Source organism: Urocitellus parryii, chromosome 2, assembly GCF_045843805.1.
Source record: "Urocitellus parryii isolate mUroPar1 chromosome 2, mUroPar1.hap1, whole genome shotgun sequence".
Taxonomy (NCBI): domain Eukaryota; kingdom Metazoa; phylum Chordata; class Mammalia; order Rodentia; family Sciuridae; genus Urocitellus; species Urocitellus parryii.
This window is the reverse complement of record NC_135532.1, coordinates 156,931,291-156,956,649: the sequence shown is the minus strand read 5'-3', so window position 1 is coordinate 156,956,649 and position 25,359 is coordinate 156,931,291. Positions and strand designations below refer to the sequence as shown.

Here is a 25,359-nt window from a genome sequence, read left to right as displayed (position 1 = left end):
TTATTCATGAATAAGGCTTCTATTCCATAGTCAGTTTGAGGAAAGGCAGGGCTCATCTGTCTTGTCTTAGTCACACTAAGGGGAGGAAGGACATAGTGGTAGAGCCAGCTCCCTCACCTGGGTCCCCTGAGCCAGTCTGTACAGGAGGACTTCAGTGTTGCTTGAAGGTAAATTCTAGGCTCTTTATGCATACAGGGATCCAACACATGAGAGTGGTAGTTAATGTTTGCTGAGCACTTGGTAAGTACCAAACACTGCTTTAATTCCTTCATCTATATTAGCTTTGTTAATAGTCACAGCAGTCCTTCGAGGGGTAGATCCTGTCATACCTGTGTAACAGTTAAGGACGCTGAATAGAGGCATTGGTTGAGACGTTGTCTAAGGTTACAGATTATCGGATTTGGGTTTCAAACCCCAGCAGTGTGGCCCAGAGCTCTGTGCTCAGCTGCTGTGCTGGGCTGCCTCCTTCCATAGAGCTCAGGCTGGGGAGAGTGTGGCCAGAGACCCTCAAACCGCTGTGGCTTTTGTTTCCTAAACAAAATCTGTTTTACAAATTTGTCTCTTATGTGTGTATGGATTAAGGCCATAGTTGATTATTTTTGTGGTCCCCCTACATAAGATATATTTGAGATTACTAGTGGGATTTAAAGTAATTATAAGAAAGATTTATTGTTTTTTTTTTTGTTTGTTTTCTTTCTTCTCAGTGTCATGGTTTTCTCCAAATGAAAATATTCTCGTTGTTATTTTCCCAATTTTGGCTATACTTCTCTTCTGGGGACAATTTGGCATTTTAAGTAAGTATTTATTTCTACTTTTCTTTTATGGTTTAGTGATGAAATTGTTATTTCTAGGAGGTTATACTAGTAAAATATTTTGTTTAAGTTGTATTAGGAAGAGTGTTATTTGAGTAAAGAAGTAACACAGTTTCAATACTCACAGTCTCCTTGAAGTACATATTGTCCCCCATATTATGCTACAGTTCACCTTTAATCCCTAAGAAGGTGTCTCTTTTTTTATTTATTTGTTGTTGTTTTCTAAATCTTTAAAGAATGAAAAGAGGGACTACTAGTAATAGCAGCACCTTACACTCATGTAGCATTTTTATATTTACAGAACATTTACCTATATTTTATTTGATAAACAGATGGTCACAGGCCTCATTAATGTTGAGACAGCATGATGTGATCCTCTGGAGCCTTAGGATTCCCCTCTCTTCATTTTCCCCGTTTGAACTTCTCTGTAGACACGTTTACTTATGGAGAAGTCCCACTGAACCATGTTTTGTCACCTTCAACTTGCAGCCTCATAGCCCTTAAGGAAGCAGCCACGGGAAAGCCGTGTTCTGTGATCTCACTTTACTGTGATAGTCATGTAACCAAACCTCAGGGAAAATCTTAATGCTGTGTCAGATTCAGCATCAACAGTCTAGAACTTTCATTACAAGATAAGTAGGTTATATGCAGTATGGTTAAGGTTCACACTCAACCATATGGCCGCACCAGTTTGGTAAAGGAAATTTACTAAATTAGTGAATTTCTGAGGCGACATTCTAAACTTACTTTAAACTTGAAGACGTAAGATCCCTACTCTCCTTGTAGCACCCAAATAGTCACTGAAGACCAGTTAAGCATCTATACAGAAGGAGTAAACAGTGCTGATGTGATTTATTGTCCAATCTTTAGAAAAATAAAATGTGGTAAATGTTGCAGTAGATTGGCCTCTATGTCTGTTATGGATTTTATTTTTCCGCAGAAGTTTAAGCTGTGTGTATCCTCAGTGATATGCAAAAATGTAAGAGAGGGGACTGATGATATATTTTAAGAGCTTTTCCCAATGTATAGCCCTCTGGAAATGCTAATGATTTCAGAGATGTTCTCAACTTTTTGTCTAAAAGAAAAAAAAGAGGGAACAAAGGACTGACAGTGGCAACTGTCAAAATACCTCATAGCTCTTACCTTCAAGAGGTGTCTAGACCTCTTTTGAAAATTATCTTAAAATTTCAATAAATCTTTTATCTCAGGAAAAAAAAAACTGGTACAGCATCAGGCCTATTGTGTCATCAGTGATGTTAGGGAAAGCATTCCACCATATTGGCAGACATAGCTTTAAGGCCCAAGTCATATAATTTGGGCTGGGAACAAACTATTTTTATGATTATAAAATTATTTCACATTAGTGGGATTTGTTGAGTTTGGATTGTTAGAAATTCGCTGATCATGGCATTATCCTTAGTGAAATTACATTTATGGAATTATGCCAAGGTAAATCTGTTCACTGTCAGCCAAATTTTTACAAAATAAACTTAATTGTTTTGTTGTTGTTGTTCTGACTTTAAAAAGTAATACAGTTGTCTTCGTATCCATGGGGGACTGGTTCTGGGAACCCTATATACCCAAATCCACTGATGCACTGACACTGGCCTGTCTTATTAAATGGCCAAGCATTTGCATTTAACCTCCACACATCCTCCTGAATACTTTCAATCATCCCTAGATCACTAGATTATTTATAGTACCACATGCAAAGTAGATGCTATGTAAATAGTTGTTGTACATTTTTTTTTTAGAGAATGATGACTGGGAAAAAGTCTATACAAAATCAGTGCAGATATAATTTTATTATCAATATTTTTGGTTCACAGTGGACTGAGTATGTGAATGTGGAACTCACAGCTATGGAAGGCTGACTGTTACATTACCTTAGAACACTTTGTACATTATAGGAATTTTTAGGGGAAAATAAAAGTCATCTGCAGTGTCACAACCTAATAATATGCTATTGGTGCTTTCTAGAGAATTGCCTATTTCCTTCCCTGTCTATTTATTTTTGTTATCATTGTTTTAAAAACAGAAACCAGGAAAGGACTTGTGCTGTTTATGTTCTTATACACCCTAATGTTCAGGAAGTGTCTTTATAACTCTTGTTAGAATTCTTCTCCCTTCTATGCATGTACAATCATTTACTTAACTTTTATCTTGATGGATATTAGGGATGTTTCCAAGTTTTTTGATACTATGAAAATAACTCTGCTAACAATATGTAAGCCAGGAGATGGCAAAGATATTTTAAGCCTCCTGATTCACACTGCCAAAATGTTTTCCAGAACCATCTCATCAGTTCCTACCATTGCAGCTGAAAATACCTGTCTTTCACCTCACAGTCCTGACATTATTATAATTGTAAAATCTCTGCTAATTTGATGGATTATAAAGTAAAAGGCATCTTGTTTTCATTTTCATGTTTGTGTTTATGAGGTTGACTGTTCATTTTTATATTTTTTTCTACTGCTGTATTTTAAGGAACATGTTTATGAGCCTAAAGAACTTTATTATTTTGGCACATCTTAAACAAGTAAATGTGGTGACTGTGCGTGTGTGGAAGAGGCACTTCCACACTGGGTTCATCCAGCCTGCCCTCCATTTAGAGGCGTTGATCATAATAGTGATTAAGTGTGGAGCCCTTGCCCTGTAGGGCAGGCACTGTGCCAAGTGTGCTGCATCTGAAATAATGTTGATTTCTCCAGGGACTTTGGGTGTATGTACTGTGGTTATTCCCATCTTGTAGATGAGAAACTGAGGCACTGATCAGTTGGGCAGTTTGCCCACAGCCACCCAGCTGTTTCCTGGTAGCCCTGGGATTTGAACTGTGCTGTTGGTTTACTGTTACTCTACTGCTTCCCCATCTTGAATTTGAGAATTTTCTTTCTGTGAAGGCTAACGCCATGTGTAGGTACACACTCTGAGTAGATGTAACTGTTATTGATAAGGAGACTGTTGACCTATTTTGTTTGTTCTATGAATACCCGTGACAGGGTGCCTGCTGACCACTGGGCACTGGGCTACATGCCTGAGATGTGGAAGTGAGTGCACATCACCCCTGGCTTGTAGACCTGCATGTCAGTCATTCCAGTAGAGGGGTGGGTGTGTCTGCCTGTGCTGCCCCTAGATCTGAACCAACTTTTCTTTTGAAGCCCATTGTAAGAGGCCTCCAGGTTATGGCCTGGGCATCCCACCAAAGAGGGGAGCCCCTGTGTTTTCCTCCTGAATGCTTGTGCATTTCCTGGAATCCAGGATGTCACAGCCCCTGGGGTGTTAACAGTCACTCAGCTCCATGGCTTTTATTTTCTACATTTTTAGTTCTCCTTAACTTTTCTGATGACCATTTATGGTCTGTACTTGACTACAGGAGATTTCTCTAAGTGGTTTATCCAGCTCTGCCTGTGAGTCTTTTGTGGTCCAAGATGAAACCCAGACCTTTGTGAGGCTGAACTTCCTGGAAAGACAGTGGGTTATGCTGTCACTTTGAGGATAAGGAGTTTCTGTGTTCCACTGCATAATTCTTGACACTGTATTAACATATATTCTCAATTCCCTAGAATTAAGCACTGAACCTTAACCAGTAATATTGCTTTCAGACACTTGGTTTTTGTTCAGAAAACTATACCAACTCACAGTTTGTTACTCTGCTGACGATTAAGTTCCTGGCTGACTTTTCGAGGTTCTTCTTCCTTAGTCTTTGATCTCAGAACAGCTTCTTTCCATCATTTAGCTGGTTGATGTATGATTGCTAGGACTGCCCACCTAGTCCTCTAGTTCCTGCAGGATTGAGGTGCCACTGTATTCAAAGAACTGGCTGACATTTTGAAAGTCTTTGAAGTAGGCCTGTCTGCTTTTTTTTTCCTATTCCTTGAACTTTTGTCATGTATAGTGTGTCTTTGCTTTGCACAGATCTGTGAAACCATAAACACAAATTTTTATTAAGATTTCTGCATAGAAATCTTAATAAAGAATGGGAAAATTACTACTATATAATGGCCTTAAAAATCTTTTTTACAAAGCATTAAAAGTGTTTGTATTATCAATAACAACTGCATTGGAAAATGGAACAAAAGTCAAATTAATATTTAGCACATGATATATTAAAAACTTCGAGGATTGAAATGTTTTGTTAAGCACTGTTTGAACAACTCTTGTATTCTCTTTGTGTAACTGAATACAGAACACACATCTTTTCTGTGCCTTGGTGAATTGTCAGCCTCCCATTGGGATCAGGGTTTCAAAATTGTGTTCTTTGTAGTTTCAAAGTCGTGAAATATATCTGGCAGTCCCTTCAGTGTGACATGGTTCTTGTTTTTGCTTTTGCCAGAGTCTCTTCCTCCAGGACATCATCTTTCTCTTTTGTCCATCCTCCTCACCTTCCTCATTCTTGCCAGTGATTTTCCTTCACTGAGTTGCTCTGGCCACATCTTGAGTGTCCCTGTTCCCATAATCCACTGTTTTCTTCTACTTTTCCACTGATGGCCCAATTTGAAATTCAGATCTAGCATCCTGATTTTTCATTTCTTTGCTCTTTCTTCTTTTGTGCTCAGTTTTCCCTCTTGATAATCCAATATAAAGTAGCATGTGGGTTTATCGCTGGGAGACCAGAAGATAGTACAAGTATACACTTGAACTGAACGAAGAACAGATGGGCAGTGACCAGTGAACAGTCAGCAACCAGTCTTCAAAAAAAGTGACGTGACTGATCACAACGGACATCTGCTATTTATGGAGGGACTTGTGGACTGAAGAGATAGCAGTGAAGTCTGTACTTTATCTAGTTACTTGGTTAACATATTGTGGTAATTAAAATTAGAACTATATTTTGGGGGACTTGTGTTTTTTAACTAAATGATGGTAACTGGAATTCATTCACATCAGAACCATTCCTGGTGAGGACTGCTGTAGTTCAAATCTTATTTCCTAGACATCGTCCATTTTCTTTTCTAAATTTCTCACCCTTCCTCAAGATTATTCCACAAGGATTTTGGCTACTGGCTCAGAGGTATTTAGGTAGATGTACCTATGGAAATAATTGTAGGGATATTCAAGGAAAAAATACTCCCACACAGCAGCCTTGAGGTCCTACTAAGTCTTCAAGTCCAGACTTGAGGACTAGTTTACTAATGAAAGTATTTAGGCCATGAGGGCACATTTAAGAGAAGTAATAGAGCAGGGAATTTCTCCATTGGTTAGAAAAGATCGTTCTATGGAGGTGAGGACATGTATTGAAGTGTACTGAAAGTATCTATGCAAGAAGGTAAAATTTTCCAATAGGTTATAAAGAATTATTCTGTAACCTGATTGCTGTCCTCTAATAACAGGACTTAATAACGAAGTTTGATGTGAGTTCTATTCAAAAATCTTGAACTCATAGTGTTTTTCCTTGGTCCTGTCCAAATTACAATCATCTCTGTAATCAAGTCTTGCTTATGCACTGATTTTATTGTAGGAGCCACTGAACACAACTATAGTTTAACATTTCACTGTTTTAGACATATAGTTGCAGCTTTCTTGACCTTTTCCTAACCATTTCATCCCAGCTTCCTGCATATACTCTGAAACTGTGAAACTTTCCACAAAACCAGGGCACATTTAGAACCAGGAGAAAGAGATTTGTCTATAGCACATCCCCCTTCGTTTACACTCAAAGTACTTTCTGCACAAAGCCTGAGCTCTTTTATCTCTGGGTCCCCTAGAAGGGGAATGTGGTGTTCAGTCAGTATTTAGTTTGACAGAATTGCTTCACCAGAGCAAGCTGGACAGTACATGGAGTTTATAATAAAATTGTTTTGTTTGCCTTCTGGCAAGTCACCAATTTATAAATGGCAATTCATTTTTCTCTAGCACCAGTTTCACAAAGCCTTCTACATGAATGTGTTAAATGTTTTTAAAATAGTAATTCAAATTTAAATAATTAAAAAAGTTGAAATTGTAATCTGATTTTAAAAGTTATTAGATGTACTTTATCCTACACTGAAGACAGTATTGGTTTATAACTCAACAGATACCGAAAGGATTCTAAGGTACTTTCCTGGAGTATCAGAAACTGTATAATAATTAAATCAAACACTTGTCTCCCTTTATGATTTATTCTTCATCTAATACGGATTTTATCACACTGGTAGGCTTTTGTGTCTCTGCTTACTCACCGATCACTTGGCTGGGGACTAAATGTTACATCTTTGAGCAGGCATGGCTTCTTGGATTTTTAGATCTTGTTAGGTAGACTGTACTTTTTCTGGACCAATATGAGTGTATCAATTCAGTCTTTAGAGTATCATGAAAACGTAACATGATAGATTTAATTTTATCTCCAATTGACTTGGTAATTATACTAGATTTTGCCAGCCTCAGCCTGCATTCTATCTTAGATGTGCTCCCTATCACTCACAAAGAGATATGAAAATCTCCTCAATTCATTACATTAGCACTGTCTTTAAATGGCTAGAGGGACTTGCTTCATCCACGTGAAAGTGAAGGATTTAATGCCTAAAGGAACTTTCTTAGACTAGAGGAGATCTTCACCTTTTATTTAACTGGGAAGAAGACAGGAGAACAAAGCCCCGGTCATTTACATCCCCAAACACACTCTCACCCATTAGAATCTGAGGGCCTCCAGGCCTGCCTTGTGGTTGTTTTTATGAACACTGTCAGTGAGTAGAATAGTGATTGTCGCAAGGGTTGATAGTGCTCAATAAGTTCTTGTTTAATAATGTAATCCACTTGTTCCCTGATTTGGACTAATAAAAGGGCCTGGTACATTGTAGGTGCATAGTCAACATTTGTAGAAAAAGTGAATGAGGGGCTGGGGTTGTGGTTCAGTGGCAGAGCACTTGCCTAGCATGCGTGAGGCACTGGGTTTGATCCCCAGCACCACATAAAAACAAACAAATAAAATAAAGGTATTGCATCCACCTATAACTAAAAAAAAGTTTTTAAAAAAAGAAGAAAAGAAAAAGTGAATGAACCAACCTAACATTTTTTCCAGAAGTAGCCTGCTGGATTTAACTATTTAATTTCACATATGCTCTGGAATTATATTGAAATTAAGCAACATCTATTTTGAAGTAGAAAAAGGAAAATTTTAGAATTTCTCATTTGTTGGTTAAAATATTATATTATTTCCTCTAGTATTTGGTAACCCTGTATCAGACAGAGCCTAGGTTGTAAGTTTTTGTTAAAAATGTACATAGGATTATCATTTCTCATGTATTTCATTTTATGTATTGAGCTCAGTAGTTTTAGCTGAGGGGACTCTTTAAAAGCATGCAGATTTTTTAAATGACATAGATTGTCTTGCTAAGCAGCCAGAAAATCATACCAGAAAGTTTGATAAAAGCCTGCTGTTAAGAATACATTAAATTATTTTTCTCTTAATGCTAAGTGTTTGGGGAATCACTTGAATTTATTTTCTTTGTCACATCTAATGTTTTGATACATTTTATAACTAAGGGTATATCTACTTATTAAAGAACCAGAAAACATCACTAATAAGAGGGCCTGAAGATTGTTGGGTTTTATAGCATCTCAGTGTAGCTGAGAAACTGACCACTGTGCTAACGGCAAGATATCTTCCGCACAGTTACCGTGGGACCTGCTAAAATGTGGTCATTGTGAGCAAAGAAAAGGAGCCAGAAGGCACTCTTTATAGAGGGCCATTGAAGAAATATGGAGACCTTCTTTCATTGCCTGTGGTTACTTAAGTAGACTGCAGTAATATATTTTTTGGAAACGGCTGCTTTCATTGGAGAAAAGTTTAAGGTAGTCTTGAAAATGATTAGTAATTGAACCAATCAACAGGAATTAAAGCTACCACCCATGTACAGTGTACTTCTGCTCAAAAGGAAAAGGCCATTTTATGATAAAACACTAACAATAGTATTTTGTGGTTTGAGTTTTGTTGGTATTATTTTTCTCCTAAGCCTGAAGGTATTGAATTCTATGTGACGTTCAAAATCTTATTTTAAGAATGACAGAAGTCAGCCTTTTTGCATGAAATTATCCTAGGAAGTCAAGTCTTAAATGCTTGTTGCTTGGTGGCTCCTTTAACAAATTAACCTGCAAGAGCCTCTTATGACTGTTTGATTGTAGAGGACATTTGAAGCAGCTTCTATTTTATAACCGTTTGCAGAACTTTGAAGCTCTGTTTAGATAACAATATGCATGGGATTCAAATGGAAAGCATGACACATATCTAGAGAAAATCTCTTTCTCTGTGTCTGTGCCTTTTGTGACCTGTGCACTCAATTTTATTCTACCTGGTATTTGAGTCTAGAAGACAGAGAAGCTGTGAGAACTGAGCTTGATAAGGAAGCAAGGTTGTGATTGAGTAGTAGTCACGTGCCTTCTAGGGCTGGGTGGGAATAACAGGTCAAATAAAGATTTGGGGAACTTGCCACATGATGCTTTCTAAATATTACTGTGATTTCTCTTTACTGATTCATGTGGATTTGTTACTCAGCTTGACGAATTGTGTCTGCTTAGGCTCTGTCTCCCCCTAAACAGAATAGACTTGGGGTTCTAATCTAAAGTGTGGGTAGGTAGAGATTCAAAAAAACTCTTCAGGTACCTGCAGTATACCTTAAACATAGATTTTTTCATGATTATTAATATTGTTAATTTTACTATGTTTCATCTATTCATCATTTTGGTGGAGGAAAATTAAATGCAAAATACAACATTTAAAGTATTTTCCCCTTTGCAACAGTTACCCATTGATTATTGACACACCAATCTATGTGTATGACACACAGCAAAATTTCAGTCACATATCCTGTTGCTCTCTGCTACTCAGTCTGATTTTAGGTTACCTTTAACAATTGCTTGGTGAAAAGTTAATTTCAATGTTAACACATACATAAAAAGGTCAATAGAGATTAAAAGGAAATACTATTAGGGTTATTCATTACATTGTTGTTTCAGGGAAGGTACTGGATACTTGACAATAAACCTAGCATTAGAAACAATAATATATATGATAAATCCCATTGAGTCTTTGTAGTTTATTTTTATTAAAATAAAGATTTTAAACATTTTTTTTCCATCAGGATTTTGCAAGGGTGTTATTTGTTCAATGTTTATTCTATCCTGTTTTTCAGAATGATGGGTCCATATGTCCAGATGTTTTACTAATTTTATGTAAGGTGGAACTTAGTTCTCTTTTTCTCAATATTGCTAATTAGCCATTTATGTCCCATCAGCATATGTGTATCAGTGTTGTGTTGTCCATCTGGGGTGATTTTGTTCATCAAGGGACATTGACAATGTCTAAACACATTTTGATTGACATAACTAGGGGACTGTTACTAGCATCTCATAATATAGAGTCCAGGGATTCTGCATAACATTCTTTTAAAGTGTAGGGAATAAAGTGTCACCTGTGTATTAAGCATCCACATGTATCCTGCCATTACCCTAATTATCCATTGGCTTTTGAAAAGATATGAGGTGACTTAAAGGAGTTGTTGCTCAGAGGTTCTTCAGTTACAGTGAGTTATCAGTTTGAATCTGTGCCTTATAGGTTACAGAAATGGCTTCGCATGTGATTGAGTTTGTTGATTAAATTCTGTTTCGTTTTATTTTTCAGCACTTAAATATAAATCCAACTGTACAAATAAGAAAATCATCCTTTTACTTATTGCTGGACTACTGCTCACTACAATTGTCATTGTTGGAGCCATTCTCTTTGTCCCAGGTAAGATGTACAGTTGCTATGAGGAAATGGGGGTCAGGGTGTATATGTTTCCTAGTGCTGTCGTAGCAGATTATGGCAAACAGAGTGGCTTCAAACAGTAGAAGTTCTCTCACCACTCTGGGGGCCGTAAGTCTGGCTGTAAGTCAGGGTGTCACGGGGGCCGCATTCCCTCCCCAGGCTCTAGGGGAGAGTCCATTTCCTGCCTCTTCTAGCTTCTGCATTTGCTGGCAGTGCTTGGCATTCCTTAGCTTGTTTCTTCCCTCATGGTTGCAGTTCCTCTTTCTCCTCTGTCTTCTGCTCTGTGTCTGTGGCAAACTGCCCTCTGTCTCACTCCCTCAAGGACACTTGTCATTGGAATCCGGGCCCACTGGTGTAATTCAAGATAAGCTCCTTCAAGATCCTTAACTTAATTGTATCTTTGACCATATAATGGAACTGGCTTTTAATTTTGCCATATAAGGGGATATTCACAGGTTCTAGGGATTGGAAAGTGGAAATAGCTTCAGGGCCACCATCTTGTATTGACCAAGATGTGGAAGTGAGAAAGAACGTGGGAACCATGTCTGTCTAAAGTGACAGTTGTGGGGCGGGGGGATGGGAGTGGGAGTGGGAAAGAAGGGCAGGGAGCACATGAAGAAAAGCAGAGACAGGCTGGGACTCCACGTGGTGGATTGAGCACACTATTGTGGTTTCTACAGGAGATGGTAGTGTGGGTGTGATGTTTAAAAACATAAATCAGCACCTGTATTTACTTACAGAGGTACTGAGGGCATGGGGAGAAGGAGATAAGTTCAGAAAACAGCCTGAAAGAGCAGTGGATTTGACTTTGGGACAGATGGAAAATAGCAAAGGAAGGGAATGACAAGAGATGACTACAGAATTTCTCATTGGAAATCTGTTAGATAGCTGAGGAGGAGATAGAGCCAATTCAAGGATTTTGCAGGGTGAGATTTATATTCTTTGTCTCAAAAAATTACTCATTTGAATGAATTTTGGGGAAAACATTTCAGTTTGTAAGAGTATTATTGAGGTTAAAATATTTAATAAAATGAAGTACTTTAACTTGTGAAGACTAGGAAGTATATATGAGAATATTTTAAATGTTTTTTATTTATTAACAGGAGAATATTCAGTAAAGAATGCTTCAGGACTTGGTTTCATCGTAATTTCTACAGGGGTATTAATATTACTTCAGTACAATGTGTTTATGACAGGTAGGTATTTGTTCTTACAGTATGATTTTTGTCTCCTTTTTTCATTAAAAAACAGTATTTTTGGTGAATTTTTTCTTATATTTTTTAACAGTTCAATTGAAGTGGTTTATTAAAAGAACTTCCATTACATTCTTAGTGATTTCCCTGCACAGATTGATTTAAGACTATCTTAGATCATTAAGGCAGTTAATTATTTTGTGAATACTGATTTTTGTATTATTTGATGCTGGTTTTTATAATTTAAATTATGCTGCATAGTTTTTAATGATTATCTGCATATTCTGATTTCAGATTTTTATAGTTATAAGTAGGTGTTCAACACACTCTTTATTTGCTAATCCTATACATTAAAAAGACTAATTCTACAAGATGAAGTTATAAATTGCAAATGGTAGAAACATGTTCCTTTTACTTACAGGCAAACCATGGCACAACTATAATCAGCATTGTTCTCTCTGCATTTTAAAAGCAAATTGCTAACCTATTTTGGTTATAATTAAGGAGTCACATTTAACACTGGACCTTAGGGCCTCTCTCTGGCTCACTGTACATAGTAAATGTATCCATTCACTATAAAACCACAGGTCAAGATGTACAAGATAGAGGTCACGATGCTTGCAGTCATGTTTGCATAGTGGTTCGCTCCACTAGAGCAATTTCTGTGCATGTGGAGAAGCCATGCCAGATAGCCATTTATGGATAAAAGCGTACAAGTGTGGTCAAAGCAGGATTGATATAGGATTTAGGGTAAAAACCACCAGTCCTGCTCAGACTCCTGTGACAGTAAATGTCTGCTGAACATGTGGGTCTGGAGCTGACTTGTGTGGAAGGTAGGCTCTGGAAAAGAGTCCACCATCTAACAAGTGCAGTCAGTCGTTGGGCATAGGATGTTGCTCTTGGTTTCACCAGAGGCAGGCAGGAGTGATTGCTTCATTGGTATCCTCAACGCACTTCTCTCTATCCCTTTCCTTCCTCTAGCTTTTGGGATGACCTCCTTTACCATTGCCATATTGATCACTCAGGTGTTGGGCTATGTGCTCGCTGTGGTTGGACTATGTCTCTGTATCATGGGTAAGAGTCTCATTCTCCTGTATTCCCAGTTTGAATTTTTCTTGAACAGAGCTCTTCTTTCTTTCTTTTCTTTTTTTTTTTTTTAGAGCAGTTTTTAGATCCACAGAAAAATTGAGTGGAAAGTGCCATAGGGTTTCTGGGTACTCCCTGCCCCTTTCGCATGCTCCACACAGTCACAGTTTCCCTCCACCTCCCATACTAGAGTGGCACGTTGGTTACAACTGATGAACCAATGTTGACACATCATTATCACCCAAAGTTCATAGCTCACATTGCGGATCACTCTTGGTGTTGCACATTCTATGGCTATTACAAATGTGTAATGACATGCATCCCCCAGTTTAGTGTCATACAGAATATTTTCAGTGCTCTAAAAATCCCTTGTGCTCCATTTGTTCATCTCTCTCTCCCTGCAAATCCCTGGCGACACTGACTTTGTTACTATCTCCATAGTTTTGCATTTTCTAGAATGTCTTAGAGTTGGAATCATATAGTATGTAGCCTTTTCATATGGGCCGTTTTAACTTAGAAACATGAATTTACATTCCCTTCATGTCTTTTCATAGTTTGAGAGCTTATTTCTTTTTAACACTAACTACTAGTCCGTTGTGTGGATATACCATTGTTTATCTGTGAAAGAACATCTGGGTTGCATTCCATTTTGGGGGGACTATGAATAAAGCTACTACAAATATCCATATGCATGTTTTTGTGTGGCATAATTCAACTCTATTTGGGTAAATACCAAGGAGTGCAATTTCTGAATTATATGTTAAGATATGGTTAATTTTTTAATAAACTGCTCAACTCACCATTTTACACTCTCATAACCAATGAAAGAGACTTACTCTTTCTCTACATATTTGCCAATATTTGGTATTGTGAACATTTCTTTTTTAACTCCTATTTTTCCTCCAAGGAAATACTGGAGGAAAAAATTTTTTTTTTCATTGCTGTGAATGTTGGCTATATGTGGCTTATGGGCTGATTGTTTCAGCAGACAAACTTTTATGCCTGTAATTATGGAAGAACTTTTAAAATAACCAGGCTCTAGTTGACTGAAGTCTTCACTTTACATGCTATTTTATATTAGTCTTTATATGATAAGATGTGTGTTGTGCAAAAGAGGGCTTTTCTTATTATAATTTGGAGTTATTTCAGTGACCGAGTTAATAATAATGAAAATAATTTTATTCTGTATATATGTAGATAATTTTTATTGATTATTAGAACAAGAATTACTCTCCTAAAATTTGATGTTATTAGTTCTTGTTGATTTCTTTTTAAAATTCAGTTATTTTATAGGCATTTCTAATAGAGATTTTCATTTGTTTTTACAGCGTGTATACCAGTGCATGGCCCTCTTCTGATTTCAGGTTTGGGTATCATAGCTCTAGCAGAATTACTTGGACTAGTTTATATGAAATTTGTGGGTAAGTCAATCCTATTTTTATTAGCTTATGTCAATAATTTCAGATATATACCTTGAAAAATGCTTTTAGTTGGTTCTTCCAGAAATGTATTGATAACTCCAAAAATGAGAAAATACAGTTAAACTGAAGCTCATTCAAGAGGGTAGAAGTCATATGAATTGATGAAAAGTTTGGATTGTGAACTACTTTAAAAGAAAATGGCTTTCTCTCTGTATTAGAATGTATAGACTTGTGTGTGTGTGTGTGTCCTAAGTAAAGGGAGAGATCTCTGAAGGATCCATTTTAATTAATAGAACAGGGTTTTTAATGGTTCATTATTCCTGTGATTTAGCTCTTTTGCAGAAACCTGTATGTCACTTGCCATTTTTGTGCACTGTGTGTACACAGGGACTCCCCTAATGTGTCAGGAACTAAAAATCAAAGTCTTTTACTTTTGTATTTAATAATGTGATGACCTCCAATGCACACATTTAAAATATTTTTGGTAAAAACCAATATGATAAAAGCAGTAAGTTTTTAAACTTAGGATTTTACCACTCTTAAAATAAATTCATAATATGTATATGGAATCAGCTTCAATTTTTTTCTAACCTTGGTATTTAATCTGCCAGTTTTTAAACAACAGGTTTCTGCATACATTCTTATTTTAAACACATACACACACACACACATACAGAGAGAGAGAGAGAGAGAGAGAGAGAGAGAGAGAGAGAAATGTTCATTTGCTTTTAATGGTGTCTAAAACTAGGATTTTTTTTTATCTAAGCTAGTGATGTTGCCTTCAAGCTGCTGGTTTGTAGCAGCTTCCATTTTTTAAAAAAAATCTGATTTTTATTTATAAAGTAAAGCAAACTCTTCACCACCTATCAAAAGAATCAATAGTTGCAAATTAATAGTGTAGAAAAGTCAGTGTTTCTGCTTTTCAATAGGTGAAATTTACTGTTTGTTTTTAAATTAATACGGAATTTGAATTGATAGAGTCGAGAAGCTTCCCATATAGCTTGCATAATACTTTTAAAAAAATTTACCTTTCTTTCTGAATTTCAGCTTCTGATGACCTATAATTAATTTGGTTCTGTTATATATTGTCTGACCCCTTTAATTAATGCTTATTAGATAAACAACTAAAATACATTATCAAAATCTACCTATTTTAGTTTATTTGTTCTTGAGTCTTAGTTGTACCTCAATGAAATTTCCCAATTTCATGCCACATAAGTTTATAAAACACGAAACATTTAAAAGGCCAGGTATGGTGGTGCACACCTGTAATCCCAGCTATTTAGGAGGCTAAGATAGGATTGTAAGTTTGAGGCCAGCCTGGGCAAAAAGACCCCCAACCTCTAAATAAATAAATAAGAAAGACACCTAAAGCAGACTGGCATTTTCGTGGTTGCTATGGTGAATGTCTTATTGGTGATGCTAGTCTACCCTGGTTAAGTCTTCCAGTCACCATGTGTCTGATTCTTAAGGAGTGGCCCTGTTGATTTCGTTGCCTCATGCAGCATGCAACCTGCAGTACTCCCAGGTGTCACTGACTGACTTTCGGCTCCGTGTTCTTGCTTTTCCCTCACTATCTGTATTGCCCCCTTTTGTTCCCTTACTTCCCCTTGCCTTCCGTCTCTGGCAGGTGTTCGGCAGAGTCGCCATCAGGTCTGGAGATGCTGCCTCAAGCTTAGTGGACACTGCTTAGCTGCCACCTTTTGGCCTTGCTCTCCCACCCTTTCCATTGCTTACATCCCTAAGAAGCCTGTGAAACCACAATCATTAAAAATGTCACTGTTCTAAATTCAAATGAAAGTCCCTAGAAGGACCCCAGGTTACTTTTCTTTATCATACTTTATTGTATAAATATACTATATTGATTTTAAGAATTTAGTTCAATTTTGTTGATATTTTGAGAATATCCTAAATTAACTTTTCAAATCAACTTGTCTGACGCCAGAGTGCAGAGAGAGACCTTCGGTCAGTTGAAAGGCAAGAAGAGAAAAGGTACAGGAAAGTTGCTTTTTGGATAATGTAGTAGACTAGGAAGATTAATGTGTTTTGCTCATATAAATCTGTTTAAATCTGAATATATGTAACATTAATGTTGCAAATTGGTATCAGGAAGTAAAAAATTGTAAATATTTCAAAAATAATTTTTACTCATTGCAGATGCACTGTTTTAGAAATGAATGCATCTTGATTTAAATGTAATAAAAGCCCCAGATCATTAAAAAAAAAACAAGCTCTCTAAGAGTGAGTTAAAAGTGAGAATTTTAATTTTTTTATTTTTCATTATTCACAAATGTAAATTTTATAGCCTTGTTATTTTGAAGAATAGGATTTTGACTTTCACTAAGTCCTTCTTTTTTATTGCATTTTTTCTTATTGTTGAAGGCATTTTAGTTTTATAAAGTGAGATAAGACACTGTGAACAATAATATGAAAAGATTAAAAGGAACTAGCTAAACTCACTAAAGTTGAGCTTGTTAGTGTAATGGATGCTTATGTCTATTATGTGTAAAGGTAAAAGCACTTGTTTATTTTTAAAGCCATTACCACTTAGTTTAATATGTTTGAACAATTAGCCTCATTAAAGTCAGAAACATATTTATCACACATCTCAGATATTTTAGAATGATACAGAAGCAAAATATCTGTCAGTCAATAGATATTTGTGTTTGTTTATATATTCAGATGTATTTTCTTGCCATTGTTGAGGAGAACTGTTTATGGTATCACTATAAAAAGTGTTTCTGAAAAATTCGAAACATGGAAGTATGTTTATGTCAAGTGATCAGGTGTTTTAGATAACAATTAATGCAGAAGAATTAATCAAGTCAGCCCAGATAGAATGTTTAAGGCTTTTAATTAAAAAAAAAAATTTGGCCTGGGCTCATGCAGATTAGTCATGATCATTCTTTTGGCTCATGTGTTGTAGCCCCATTGGACAGTATTAACTCAGGTGAAGTTAAGACCTGCATTGTTTAGTTTTATACTCTTAGAGGTATCACAACTGATTGCTGTCCTTTTGAATCACTGTTATTCATAGATTTTTATTTTCAAATGGTCTAGACAACTGTGACATTTCTTGCTCATGGGAATTAGAATTTTAGACTATTCTTTAAATGTAATGGTGGGGGGAGTACTTAGCTATTCTTAATACTAATTCTAATGAGCTCAAAAATAGAACTCTAAAATATTGTCTCTGACCACCCCCTCATGTTTGTTACCAATCAGAAATTTAGATAGCTGTTCAGTTCTATTGTCCTTTATAAAACTTAGATGTAAGCCGGGTATATTGGTATATGCCTGTAATCCCAGCAGCTCAGGAAGCTGAGGCAGGAGGATTGCAAGTTTGAGGCCAGCCTCATCAACTTAGCAAGGCTCTATGCAACTTAGTAAGACCCTGTCTTAATATTTAAAAAATAAATAAATAAATAAAGGACTGGGGATGTGTCTCAGTGGGAAAAAACCCTGGATTCCATCCCCAGCACCAAAAACAAACAACAAACAAACAAACAAAAACCTTAGAAATAAGGCATGGTTTAGTTGAAGTAAGCTGTCTATTCATGTCACTCTCCTGATATCCCCAACAAAATTATGAAATTCTGCTTATTTATTTGGGAAGCTGCTAAATGGAATGTATCGAAACCATTTCATTCGACACAAGGAACAAACCACTCCTCAAGTGTGGCCCGGCCACAGTGAGGGAGGGCAGTGTCGACCCACATGGCGCACTAGCAGAGCATGTCCAGAGTGCAGACAGATAATAGGCCTCACAGGGTGGGGGAGTGTGCAGTTCGGCAGCTGGACAGCTCCAGCACCTTTCCTCTTACTGGTTCATCACTCCCCCCTTAGCAACAAGAGTTAGTTGGTGTCTTTTCTGTCAGTTATGGTTCCTGAGTTCCTCTGCCTTTGGCTCTTCACCTGTTAGCCAGGTAGCTCAGCCTCTCCATTGTGTCCCCATTTTTTTATCCTAATCACGTCTTCCCAGTGATAGCTTTCCTTACCTATCACTCTAAGCTTTGAGTTCTCATTTACTTTGTTTCTTTTCCATTTTCCCTTCCCATCACCAGCTTTCTAGTCTTTTCTTCTCTTTTCCCTTTGGATTCCAGGGGGAGTGAGAATCTTACCTGGCCAGTCAGGTACCATTTTCCTATTTGAGTGAGCCTTGTCAGCTAGCCTCCAGATTGGCTGACCTGGGGTCAGAACCCACCCCATTTCCCATCAGCTGTAGAAGCTTGATAGGTTTGGGCTGAGGGGTGGTAGGAGATAAATAGCATGGAGCAGGAAAGCTGTCCTGGGGCTGCCTGTCTGCGGATGAGCAAGTCCAGTGCCGTCATCCAGTCCAGGTCACAGTGGAGTCCTGTCAGTCCCAACACATTTTCTCTCCATTACTGAGTTGAGTTCACCTGGCTTGAAAATGATTCTGTTTTGCTCCCATCTCTTGTCTAATGGTATGATTTATTCTGTTGCTACTTTATTCTGTTTAATAGTTTTGGCGAGAAATCAGAATTTCTTAAACTGAGAGAGAAATGAGAAATTCTATTAAGAAAGAAAGAACAGTAAGAGAATATATAATACAGTAGGATAACCCTCCTCCTGGATGACCCGGCCATGTTGCTGGCTGACATTTTGAAACTGTGGGACCCGTGCTTGGTATGAAGGACTTAGCTGCTCTTGGGCATCCTCTTTGGTTTTTAAAGGCAGTCCTCTTTCTCCCCTACCCAGCTAGAGTACCTCCTTTCCCTTTTGTCCTTTTCTTCCTGCCTTGTATTCCTTCATCTTTATTAATTCTCCAATAGGAAACTGTGAAAAGGGCAACTCAAAAGCTAAGAAGGAGTTATGTAGAGGAGGGCTTGAGTGTGCCTGCATCTAGCTGCCTAGCATAAATTTTTAAGCATAGAGGGGTCTGAATGTTTATTTTATTAGCCATTTGAAGCTTTGAAAGCTGAGAAGGTTTTGAAGGAGGTGGGAAGATTGGGCTACGGGGACTGAGAGCAAGGAGCCAAGGAACGTGGAGTAGAGGGGACACCAGTCATTGCCTCACTTTGACATGTCCTGGCTGGGTGGAATAGGAAGAGATGGTGAGCCCATGGTAGGGATGATGGATGACAGCATTTTTCCACCAAGAAGTATAGCAAGTGGCTGATTGGGGGGGCGAGATGGCATGCACAAATGAGAAACCATGTGTGTTTATTATCCGATATAGGTGGGTCAACGCTTCATTTTCTTCTCTCAATACATATAATCAAGAATATTCTGTATTTTTGAATAGACTATCAAAGCTGGAACTCCTTCATTGGAGTCTCTGGCACCTTCTAGTTTTAGCCCTGAACATTTTATCTTAAAAAATAAACATTGCATTGCCTTAATTTGTTTCATTTATTAAATTAATATTTTTATTTTTTTATTTATATCAGCTTCTAATCAGAGGACTATACAAGCTCCTAGGGTAAGTTAAAGTTTATTAAATGAATTGGGAATGATCTCTTGATGGGTTAGACTGAGGAGTGATAATTGGAATATTGAACTATTTTGCTCTCTGTTTCACGTAACATCAAATTAAGAAAATGTTGAAGTCGCTTCATGACCTTTGTGTGAATGGGTCCAATTTTATTTTAAAACTTATGTTTGCTCATTTAAGTATTAATGGGGTGGAATAAATTATTTCATAAAATTGTACTGACTTCTCATATCCAGAATTGGAAAGTTTATGAGTAGGAATAATGGTTATTATCTCTTCCATCAGACGGAAGCTGATTCCAATATATTACCTCACCTATTGGATCCATTTGATGTAAATACACAAAACAATAGCTTCAGGCTTAATGAGGAAGAGAAATTTATATTAAATTGACACCATTAAAATCATAATTTATAAAATGAATGTAAATATTGCTGAAAAATCTGAGTTACTATCTACCCCACACCATTTTATAAACATTTTTCTTCCTGAAAACTGTACTGCAGGTTTCACCATACCTTGCATATTTTAATTAGCTCTCTGAGAAAATTCCAAAAAAAAAAAAAAGGAACAAATTTAAGAGGGGATGAATGAGGAGAAAACTATCTTGATAAATATAGACTCATCACAATGACAGACCCAAGAGCTCTTTTATGGAAATAAGATCTAGAGAGGACTATATTATACTCAGCTTCCTATAAAGACTGATGATGGATCTACTTGGAATCCCAGAGAGAGTCTCCTGTCTGTGGCAGGAAGTGCTCCTGAGTCTGAGGAGCCTCCGCAGGCATGCCAAAGGGGCAGGCTGGCTCAAGGTGTGTTTGTTTCACCTCGCCCGTTTATTCTAAAAAGATCACTGCCATAGCTACCCTGTCACAAGCAGCCAGCAGTTTCTAAAGTGCCTCTTAATAAAAAACCCAACCACTGTACCTTTAAATCCTAACAGTTTTCTTTCTCCCATTGCTGAGTTCATTTTGTCGAACTTGAAAATGATTCTGATTTGCTCCCTTCTCTTGCTTAACTATATTATTTGTTCTGCTATTGCTGTGTACATACTTGCACTTCAATATTTTTTTGAGAAGTTAGGATTTTCTGAGCTGAGTAAGGTGGGTGTGGTAGGAAATTCTGCATAGGAAAAGCATATTAAGAGAATAATACAATTATTACCAAACTACCAGCTCAACTTGGCAAGCTTTGCTTCAGCCCTTACTGCCTTATTTTGGTTTTAGATGAAAGGATTCACTGTTTAATGTATAGTTTAATGTTAAAATATATAAGTTTTAGTATATAAGGACATGAAACAAATTATATTTTTATGTAAATATATTTTAAATATTTTCCAGAAAGCTGTAGAGGAACCACTTAATGGTATGTAGTTATTACAAACTTGTATATTCTTGATCTGTTATCAGATCATAATTTGAAATGGCCCTCGAAAAAGTTAGAATGCCCATCTATTTCTTGAGAAGGGTCTAGGGTTTGGTTTGGTTTGGTTTTTCCCTTGCATTGACCTCTTTTTCTTTGCTTATTCATTAAGAATCAGGAGTGTTGCTTTTGTAATATTCTCACCTCTGGGGAAAAAAAGGATCATGCTTTGTCCCTCAGGGAGTTGGTTTACCTTAGCCAAGTGGTATTTGGGCAAGAGCACCATTGCCATTTTATTTGGGGCCAAAATGAAAAGTGCCATGGCACCCTCTTAGAGGAGAATCTTATTCCCAATTTCTAATTTGTAAACTTCAGAAAAATGCAGGTCATCACTATAGAGTGAGACCAGACCAGAACATTTTGCTGTCTATGTAGATCTGAAACTGTATTCCCAACTGAATCTGTTTCCCTAGTGGATACTGTAGGTGTGAACCACAGAAATGCTTTTCAATAAAAATGATAGTCTTAAAGTTAATTTGGCTGTGTAATTGTAGAATAGTTGGCATGCTGTTGCTGCATGTTTATTTTGAAATGATTTCTAATTGTGGATCCTTACTAACTGCCTCTTTGGCTTGTTACTAACCCTTAGCGTTTAAAGAATCAAAAGGAATGATGAATGATGGTAAGTATAAAGTATTCCTGTAACTATAGATTGATTGAAATGTGGATATTGAAAAGAAATAAAAATACTTCTTGAAAATATGACTTTCTTAAATAAAAGGGACACTGTCAAATCATAAAAGTCCACCTTTCTTGATGGATAAAACTTAAATCTGTTTTGCTAAAAAACTTAAGAGTTGTAGGGCCTCAAGAATCAGAGTCCACAGTCACATGGCTCAGAGCAAAGTGTTTCAGATTCAGCACCTGGTATCTAACTTTAAAAATGCTTTTTATAAGGCACAGACATAATCTGGTACAAATCTTTATCATTTTTGACAGAGTCTCTTTTATGCTTATGTTGGTGATTTTGTGGCATCTCAACCATGGGGTCTTAATATCTCTATTTTTCCAAGCAGGAGCTGGTTCTGACCTTTTGGTAGAGAGTTACAGAGAAAGGCAAAGAACAATGTTTAGTCACTCCCACTTTCACTTCTATTTTTGGAACTCTAGACTAATAACCTCTAATCTTCATGGAATACTTCAAAGACCTGGATTTGTTAAATTTTAAAGATAACCAAATCTGAAACATCAAGTGCTGCTAGCGTTCATTTGGGTTTTCCCTGCACATGCTGCAATCTTCAGGTTCACTGGCATTTAGTAACTGTGTTTATATTTTTTCCTTATTTTCAAAAATGTCTTCACATCTTCGATATTTGCAATCATTCCCTGATTATGTCAGTGATTTGCTTTACAGTTTCAAAAGCCTATGACCTGCCCACTCACCTCTAAACAGCGCAGCATTTAACACAGGAGGGTTTGTTCCCCTGGTTACAAAAAACTTTTGCATAAGATTCAAACACTCCAGTCGTTGTTGAACCAAATTTAAAACAATGTTTAGGCTTCTGTTCACCCAGGAGCCACTGAATGATCCCATTTCTGTAGGTTTGTGCCACAGCCTTTAAATCAGGTTTTGTTATGCAAGTCCCTAGCTCCTAGAACAATTATAGTTAGTAGGAAGAAATTAAAAGGCATTTGAAAAGATCCGTATCTGGAATTATGGCATCTTTATTCATGCTTAAATTCTGGCTTCTCAGCTCCTTTGTTCTCTCCTACTGTGGTGTCATTCTGTAGGAAGAAGCTAAACTTTTCTCACTTTCAGAAAACCAGTATAAGATCCTTGAGTGGCATCTTTCTTTGTGAACTTTCCCTTGAGATATAACTTTTGCCTTGAATTTTTGTTTGTTCATAGCAGATTAAATCTACGATGGCCTTTGAAATGCGCTTAATTTTGTTAATATTAGCTGGTCAGAGTTTGTTTTCTGGATGTCTGTCTGGCGGGTTCTGTCTGCTGACACCGGCCTGATTAATGCTCCTAGCATATCTACCCTTCAGGGAAGAGGTCCCCGTCCCTGCCTAGGATGTTCCTCCTACCTACACCTATCATGTTTATTTCACTTACATTAGACAAATTGTGTAGATTTAAAGTTAATGTAATGGAATATTATTCTAGGATTAGTATTCTTTTCTTTGAAATATCAATATTTTGGCTTCTTTAACTCAACCAACAAACGGAGATTATCAGACTATTGATTTTTATTTTCATTTGGCATTGCCTGCATTTTACTTACCAAAACTGAAAAGGTCATTGGTTTGCCTGGCTTCTGTCTAAGGCCTTTGTGGAAGTATTTTCTTTATTTTGAAGATAATGTGTATCTAAAACAGTTCCAAATTTTAAAAATGCATCAACTTCTTAATGCACAGGAAATAGACATGAGCAGTGACGATATGTTCGTGTTTCAATTTTCCAGAGTAACTGAAGTGAAGTGAAGGACTCTGGTTTGGAGAGTCATGGAACCTGAAGGAGTACACTTGTATTTAAAGACCCCGGCCTTGATGATTCACTCTTGGGAAGAAGAAAAAAAAAAAAGAAAAGAAAAGTAACTGGTACTCGTCTGTAAGAGAAAATAAGTCATTGACCCGTAAATGATTATCACAGTTTTTATTCAAAACAACTATAATTTAGTTAATAAAAGAATTATGATCTGTGTCGTGTGCCCGGTTGAGATCCAATTTTCTGTTATTTCTATTTAATTGGGGACAAAAGTAGAGGGAGCAACTTCCAAGGATGATACTTTCCATATCCTCGGGCCTCTCGACTCTGGGTTTAAATTGGTTCAGGGTGAGAATGACCTAACACTAACCTGATGGTCACCCAGAAACATCTGTGAAAATCAGTGGCTTCCATCCAAGCTTAGTAAACTCAGGTTCCCAGCATCCATGGCAGTTAGGCTGTTAGCTGAATAAGGTGTCTGCCACTTCTGGGTCGGGAATAATGACTTATTAAGTGGAGACAGGAATTTGGTTGGGAACATCTTGTATGCCACTTACCTGTGCTATGACGTCACTGGATATAGGAGTCTTCATTCTTGGGGGTTGCCATTCGCACAGTGTCCCTTCAGCCTACAGTGTGACAGATACTTCCCAGATGTGGGTTGCTTTTATTGACAGGTGTGTTTTTCTTTAATTCACACAACCCTTGGGACCCTTCCTTGCCCTCCTGTTACTCGCTTCTGCTGGACACGATGTAGCACCGTTTCTGAACGCGGTCCAGTGACGCGGTAGCATCAGTTGCAGAAAGGAGCCAGACTTGTTTTCAGAGCACTGTGTTCACACTTTTCGGCAAAAATAGCTATGGTTGTAACATATGTATTCCCTTCCTCTGGTTTGAAGGCAAAACTCTACCGTGTTTCTTCACTTATTTTCTGATTGGAGGCATGACAAAAGCAAGACTGAAATCTGAACTATGAGTCTCCTGCATGGCAACCTTCTGTGTGTCTCCATCAGGCCGCGGGCCAGCCCTCGAGGGGGGCACTCCTCCTGTTGTGTCTCTGTTGCATGATAACCACTCATCCGCTTCCTCCTGTAGTCCTGCCTCCTGCTCCCCCTCCCCTGAGATTGAAAAGTAAAACAGAACCACATTTCCTACCCCAGTTAGAAGAAAAAAATAACGTTCTGACAGTGTGATCGCCTGGAGTACTTTTAGATTCTTAGCACTCGTTTTTTACCTCGTTTGTGGATGTGTGTTTGTATGTGCACATGTATAAGGTAGGCTCCTGCTGCTTCTGTAGGGACAGAAGTGCCGTACCTACAGGAGAGCCAGTGCTGACTTTGTGCTTTTAGTAAAAACATTTAAAAACAAAAGGTCCTTATCAGGTGGAATTATATTTGATGCAAATATTTGACCACTTAAAACTTTAAAAACTTCTAGGTAATTCGCCAAGCTTTTTGACTGCTCACCAATGCCCTCTAAAAATACTAGTGATTCTTCCTGTTTGTGTAATGAGACTTTCATATTCGTAGTGCCATCACTGATAGTTATTTCTTAGTCTCCTGGATGTTTCCATGTGCCTCTTTTATGCCCAACTTATTGTCATATTTCATGTTGGGACCAAGTGGTTTGCCCATGGCAGACCTAAACTTATAACCTGCTGAGGCCCCTCAGAAAATTGAACACACTATCAAGACAGTTCTTCCCTGATTGAGTAGCTGTCCAAAATATTAGTCTATGGAGAGGGAGCTGTATTCCTTTATACAAATCTAATGGCTCCTGCTGCTCTTCTCCTGGAAATATTTGCACTTTGCTAAT

The 25,359-nt window shown here is 37.4% G+C and overlaps 1 protein-coding gene across 3 annotated transcripts in view; it reads left to right on the top strand.

Annotated features, from left to right (window-relative positions):
* The window catches only part of Cd47 (CD47 molecule), a 44,050-nt gene extending 20,281 nt beyond the window's left edge, over positions 1 to 23,769 (top strand). Inside the window, exons 3-11 of one of the 3 annotated variants that reach the window (XM_026394320.2) lie at positions 705 to 794; positions 10,408 to 10,515; positions 11,637 to 11,729; positions 12,708 to 12,800; positions 14,141 to 14,233; positions 19,645 to 19,676; positions 21,032 to 21,056; positions 21,703 to 21,735; positions 23,522 to 23,769. In XM_026394320.2, the coding sequence (XP_026250105.1) occupies positions 705 to 794; positions 10,408 to 10,515; positions 11,637 to 11,729; positions 12,708 to 12,800; positions 14,141 to 14,233; positions 19,645 to 19,676; positions 21,032 to 21,056; positions 21,703 to 21,735; positions 23,522 to 23,526 (572 nt within the window). In that variant the 3' untranslated portion in view covers positions 23,527 to 23,769. The remainder of the gene's footprint in view (positions 1 to 704; positions 795 to 10,407; positions 10,516 to 11,636; positions 11,730 to 12,707; positions 12,801 to 14,140; positions 14,234 to 19,644; positions 19,677 to 21,031; positions 21,057 to 21,702; positions 21,736 to 23,521) is intronic. The other 2 variants (XM_026394326.2, XM_026394335.2) reach the window with 2 other exon arrangements.
* Positions 23,770 to 25,359: the final 1,590 nt, after the last annotated feature.